This window comes from Quercus suber, unplaced genomic scaffold (assembly GCF_002906115.3).
Source record: "Quercus suber isolate HL8 unplaced genomic scaffold, Cork oak 2.0 scaffold_293, whole genome shotgun sequence".
NCBI lineage: Eukaryota > Viridiplantae > Streptophyta > Magnoliopsida > Fagales > Fagaceae > Quercus > Quercus suber.
Genome location: NW_027069749.1, coordinates 506,945 through 513,575, shown reverse-complemented (window position 1 = coordinate 513,575; position 6,631 = coordinate 506,945). Strand labels below are relative to the sequence as shown.

The following is a 6,631-nucleotide window of genomic DNA, read 5'->3' as shown; positions in this document are numbered from 1 at the left end:
TAAAAACACTTGTTACAATTAAAAATTTGCAAAATAGGAAAAGAAAAAAAGAGTAAATTATCTAGAGGAATAAGAAAATCTTGAGAAATTTGAGGTCATTTCTTTTATTTACTTTTGACACAAAATATAAATTCTATTCTATTCTAATCTATAAACCAAATTATTTATTTCACATTTAAAAGGTTTCAATGAAAAAAAAAGAAAAAAAAAGAAGGTATTTTTGAAGTGAACACGTGTCTTTCATCCCAATAAATATGGGAGGGAACGGAAGAAGTTCAAATAGGAGGAAATATACACCCCAAACAACAAGGTATACTTCCTCCTCTACTTTGGTCCTCTTTCCCTTTTTTTTTTTTTTTTTTAGTTTACACACTTTACACTTTACAGTAGAAAAAGGGAAAATAGTGCAAAAGTTGTGTCTTTCTCTGCGTTTTCTCCTCAGTTTCCTTCCTCTTCCTTATTGTCTTTCTTAATCAAAACCCATTTTTTTCTCACGTAATTTTTTCAGTAATCTCCACCAAGTTTGGCAAACAAATTAAACTAGCTTCACGTGGAGACTTCTGGGTCATTCACATTTTTTTTTTTTTTTGCTTCACTTTTCCTTTTCTTCCGAAGATTCATGTTAATCCATGATGTGTTGCTAAGAATAGCAAGCAAAGATTGTGTCTTGTAAGAGAGAAAATATCCTATGGGCAACTGCCTAGGTTCTTCAGGTAAAGTAGATACCGCTCAAATCTCTCATGCCACTTCTGGTAACTCATAATCAATTCTATTTTGGTAGTAGTTAGTTCTTTGGCCTGAATCTTCTATTAAAGATTGGTTTTTATTTTTTCTTATGTGCAAGTTTTTTGGTGATGTGGGTTTTGAAGTTTGGAGGATAATTGACAGAATCTTTATGTCTTAAAATTTGTGATTTTTTGGGTTTGTTTTACTGGGTTTGGTGGTCTTTTTTGTTTGTTTTTTATTTTGGGTGGCGGCTGTTGAATATTTGAGCTTTTTTGATAAGTAAATTTGAGCTCTTTTTGCCTGTGTTTACGAAGAAAAAAAATTTTGGTAGGCGTTATGTGAATACTCTCTCTAGGTTTTGGCCCTGGTTTTATGTTCTGCTAGTCAATGTTCAGAAAATGGTAGATGTTTTTTTTTCTAAATCATGGCCAAGATAGAATTTTTAGTGGGGTTTTAGTTTATTTGGTTGTTATAATATATGTCTGCTTTACTTAATTAGATAATTTGTGATTCTAATGGTGGTGAATTTTTGGGTGTTTCTGCATTGCTGTTCTTGTTTATCGATTATAGTTTAGGCTAAATGCATATAGTATCGCACTCTTTCTTTTGGGGTTCGAATCTTTATGTAGGTCTTATTTTTGGGAGTAGGAACTGGTCGACCAGCGATCAATCTAATATTATTTTATTATTGGTTTACCTTGCGAGTGATTTTCGTAAATTAGCTGTTTGAAGAATCTAATTTAGCCGTATGCTTTAGGACTTTCTAAAACGTAGGCCTAATAACGTAGGCCTAAAAGCCCAATCCCTAGATATACATCTCATATATCTCTAATACCACTGAGCATGTGAAATTGAGTCTTCACATTATATGTTCTAAAATGAAAATATTGTGATTTTATGTACAGAAACCAGGATGGAATTTTATTATTTAAAAGATACATAGGATCCATAAAACATGGTCACACTTTATGATTCCCTAAGCATTGGAAAAAGTGGTGGATGAAAGGTTTACATAAAATAATTGATAGTTTACATTACATTTACCAGTACTTACTCCTGGAAATGAACTAAGGAATTATATGAGATAAGTGCGTAATGGATTTTGTATTAAGATCAAAATATGTTTCTAGCATGGTGAAGTTTGAACTAAAATATCTCTACTTAAGGAATAGTCCAAAATAGGTATAAGCTGGTTGAGATTGATTGGCTCTTGAGTTGTGGTAGAAATTGCCTGCATAAGTTGTTTGTGCTATAAGGAACTCTTTCTTCCCTTACCAGGATCAAGAGTCCCAAAATTTTCCATCAGAACCGAGCGTTCATCAGCTCCTTCCAGTCTGACCATTCAATCTTTCAGTGACAAGAGCAATGCTTCAAGTGAAATATTATCATCTCCAAATCTGAAAGCCTTAACTTTCAATGAGCTAAAGAACAGCACCAGAAATTTCCACCCGGACAGTTTTCTTGGTGAGGGACGATTTGGTTATGTTTTCAAAGGATGGATTGATGAATACACTTGTTCAGCTGCAAAGCCGGGATCAGGAATGGCTATTGCTGTCAAAAAGCTTAAATCTGAGCGTTTCCAAGGCCACAAGAAGTGGTTGGTAGGTCTCTTCTTATTGTATTCATATTTTTTGGGTTTTTTTTTTTGGGTTGGGGGGGGGGGGTGTTAGACTCCTCTATGCAATCTTATTAGTTATTATTCATGGCGTAATGACTGATATTGTCTCAAATTCCAGACTGAAGTTAATTATATTGGCCAACTTCATCATCCAAATCTGATTAAGCTAATTGGGTACTGTCTCGAGGGTGAGAACCGGCTTTTGGTCTATGAGTTCATGCCTAAAGGGAGTTTAGAGAATCATCTATTTAAAAGTATGTCCTACTTATGTTTATACTTACTAGATTCTTAATTCTTATGCTCAATCATAACAATGAGACATGGGGTCTTTTTATCTGTTTGGTTCCTCAGAGAAAAGAGAGAAAAAATAAAGTCTGCTTAAATGTTTATGGTGCCTAATTCAGATGCTTGTTCCTCCAAACAAACTAGCAGAGATGTAAAATCTCAAATTTCTTTTGAGCTTTCATGACATCCAAATAGAGAGTTAGCATCTAGGAAGCATTTGCACGGGTACGGGCATAGGTATAATGTGGTGACATGACAATTTTGAAAAAGTATAACATAGATACGGTGAGAATATGTATATTAATTAATTATTAAATATATTTTTATTTATATTTTTCATATATTGTTAAGTATTTTTTTTTCCATATAATATTAAACATATATTAATTTAAAGTAAATACATAACTATTAAATGATATTTAAAAATTAGAGTGTGCCGTGTCCCATACCATACACATATGACATGGGCACAAGAAGCAAAATGCTGTGTCAGTGCTTTCTTGGTTAGCATATATCAGTGTCTGTCGAGTTGACCAACATAGACAATTCTTTCATCCTCTATTTTGGAATAGATTATCCTGTTGAGTCATTGTTCCTGAGCTCACTATTCTTGATCACTAGGAGGCAAACTTGAAAGATCAAAACTGTTATTTCATTTTTTTTGTTGTGAAATTATAAATTCAAATTTCTTGCAGTTTTAAATATTTTTCGATAAGCTCAGTATTCTTGATCACTCAATGAAATTTTCTCTGTAATAATTTGGTGTATGTGGGACGGGGGGCTGCATACACTTAAAGGAATAGTAAGATACTCGAAAAGGTCTAGATATCCTTGTTTGTCAACAAAAAAAAAAAAAGTTTATATATATATATATATATATTTTTTCTTTCCTAACTGTGTCTTGACACACTCAAACCGCCACTCTGGCAATATAATATAACTCTCAGTTTGGCTCTCAAATGTAATGTTAGGATATTATGGAAGTTCTCGGCATGGCTATGAGAATCGTTTGTGATCCTTGATGCTATGTGTGTACCACAGGAGGGCCACAAGGTCCACAATCACTTTCCTGGGAAATAAGGATCAAAGTGGCCATTGGTGCTGCTAGAGGGCTCTGTTTTCTTCATGAGGCCAAACCACACGTCATATATCTTGACTTCAAGGCTTCTAATATCCTATTAGATGCGGTATGCTAAATTAAGAGCAAGACAATGGTTATATATGGGAATTGGCTTGGGTCAAGTGCTTCTGTGCATTAGATTTGTTGAGATGCTTGCACATGTCAAATATTTCTTATACACATCTCAATGGATCTAATGCACAGGAGCACTAACCCAATCTTGCTTTGTCTGGAAGTAATTTGTGTCAACATTGTATATTTAAATTAATTCGGCATTGTGGATGCAGGAGTTCAATGCTAAGATTTCTGACCATGGGCCCTCGAAGGCTGCTGCCGCACGAGAATATGTTACTACAGGTCCGTAAAATATCCATTTTAAGCACTGTTGGTACTATTAAAAAATGATCATTGGATTAAATATATATATATATATATTTTGTTTTAAGAGAAAATTGATCTTATACAGCTCTAATTTTTTTAATTTTCCCAAATTTTATTTAGAAGGGAAAAGAGAAACAAAATTCAACAATTGAAGTTATTTTTTAGAAGATTCTCAAGAAAAAAAAAAAAAATTTGTTTTTTAAAAAGGGTGTGGCTTGCCTCTAGTATATTTTTAACATAATATGTCATTTTATTTTAAATATATAATGACAAATGGATTTTAATCTTAACTTTTATTTAGTTAGTAAATGATGTGATAGTCTCTCATTAAAACAAAAAAAGTTATATATATATATATATATTATTTTAAAGTACTAGAAGTAAGTCAAAAATTTTTATTAGAAATGCAATGTCCAAATCTTATAGTTTCGATTACTTAGCTCAAAGAATATATTTTATGGATCTATAGCACTTGAATATGTTGCCACAGGTCCGTAACATATCCATGTTAAGCATCATTGTTACTATTAAAAAATGATCATTGGATTGGATATATTTTTTTTAGGAGAAATTTGATCTTATGAATTTTTTTTTTTCTGTTTTTATTTTATTTATTTATTAAATTCAGAAAGGAAAAGAGAAACAAAATTCAACACTCGAAGTTGCATTGTAGAGATGTAATGTCCAAATCTAATAGTTCTAATTACTTTGCATAAAGAATATGAAGTAGAAACTATGAGGGCATGTTTGGTAACTATTTTTTCTTCTTATTTTTTATTTCCAAAATTAATTTTCTATTTTTGACACTAAAAAACTTGTTTGGTAATTCAAAATGGACCGAAAACAAAAACTATTTTAAAACTCAATTTGTGAAAGAAATTGAAAACAAACAAAAAGCTGTTTTCAATTTCTAGTTTTCAAAAACCAATGAAAACAAGCGTCTGATTTAATGAATTTGTTACATTTAATGAGTTAGCACCAGATTTCAAATCTCAGTAACAACAAATTTTAGTATTTTTTTTTTTTAAATTTTCTATCTCCTCTCTTCTCTCACAAAGGATTTTCTCTCTTTATCTTGCAGTTTTTTTTTTTTTTTTTATCACCTCTCTTCTTCGCATAGGATACCGTATAGCTTTGTGCACATAGAGTATAAACTATATAACATATAGCTTTATTGTAAATTTGTAATCACCCTACGTGCTACATTACATATTTGGATAATGATTTTCATTTGCTTTTTGTAAAAAGTATATAATCTTGTTTCAGCATCATCAAAATCACCAAACAAATTTTCTATTTTTTTTAGATTTTTTTTTTTAATTTTAACTAACTAAACATGTTTATGATTTCAAAATACAAGAAAATTGTTTTTTTTTTTCTATTTTCAAAAACAATTTTTTGAAAATAGAATAAAAAAAAAAAACTGTTACCAAACATAACCTTAGTTTTTTGTCACTATTTTAATTTTCTAGCCCTTTGTTGAAGTAGAAGAGTAGTAGTTGTGGATAAAAGAGAGAAAAATAAAGTCTGAGTTATCAAATAAAAGTTTGCATATTAAATAAGGTATGATTAACGGGTGCGCATCCGTTAAAAGTTGCTGAGGTTTTCTTTATTGAACAGGTCGGGTGACAACAAAAAATGATGTCTATAGTTTTGGGGTTCTGTTGCTAGAATTATTATCTGGACGACGTGCTATTAATAGGACAAAAGTTGGTACTGAGCAGATTTTGGTAAACTGGGCAAAACCATATTTGGGTGACAAAAAGCAATTGTTCCGTATTATGGACATAAACTTGAAGGGCCAGTATCCCCAAAAAGGAGCCTATATGATTGCCACCCTTGCCTTGAAGTGCCTAAGCACTGAAGCTAAATTTAGACCTAAAATGGGAGAGGTACTTGTAACCCTAGAACAGCTTGTAAACCTCAAAATGACTCACTTTGTTTTTTGAATTTGAAATAGAGAATTCAATATTTAAAAGGATTTTAATGGTTATTGTTGATGTTAAGGATCATTAGTAGAATTCTTCATCAAGATTAGATAGAAGTCTAGAAGAGTCTCTATAATGAACAAAGAAATCTAGAGTAATAACATCGAGGTGCTGCCTACCAGAGACTCTTTGAGACTCTTTGATACTTAAGTTAGGCACAACAACGTATGTGTACCTCTTTTGGTCATGGGAGATTGTTGAATATAGTCTTTCTTGTATTAGTTGTTGGAGGCCTTTTAAGATTATGCTTTTATGTCTAAGGTGACATTAATGGTGCATTAATGACCATTTATGATCCCTGCAATGGTTGTTTGTTCGTTGTAGTCTGTTGGTTACTAAAGAGTCATTACTGCTCTTTAATGTGGCACCTTACTCATTAGTTGCCCCTTTTATTCTTTTGTTGATTAGTTGTTTTTAATGAATAAAGGAATATGGAAGGTCCCATTTTCTGGACATCTGTGCCTTTTGAGATTCCGTACCTAAAACATTTAATTTGACATGACTAAGCCCATT

At 31.8% G+C, this 6,631-nt stretch overlaps 1 protein-coding gene across 1 annotated transcript; it reads left to right on the top strand.

Annotated features, from left to right (window-relative positions):
- The first annotated feature begins 301 nt into the window (after positions 1-301).
- LOC112032381 (probable serine/threonine-protein kinase PBL3) lies at positions 302-6,299 on the top strand. The gene is made up of 6 exons (XM_065782200.1): positions 302-713; positions 2,005-2,327; positions 2,463-2,598; positions 3,671-3,816; positions 4,037-4,106; positions 5,751-6,299. Exons 1-6 carry the CDS (start codon positions 689-691, stop codon positions 6,077-6,079), a joined length of 1,029 nt encoding a protein of 342 aa, XP_065638272.1. The 5' UTR covers positions 302-688; the 3' UTR covers positions 6,080-6,299.
- The last annotated feature ends 332 nt before the right edge of the window (positions 6,300-6,631 follow it).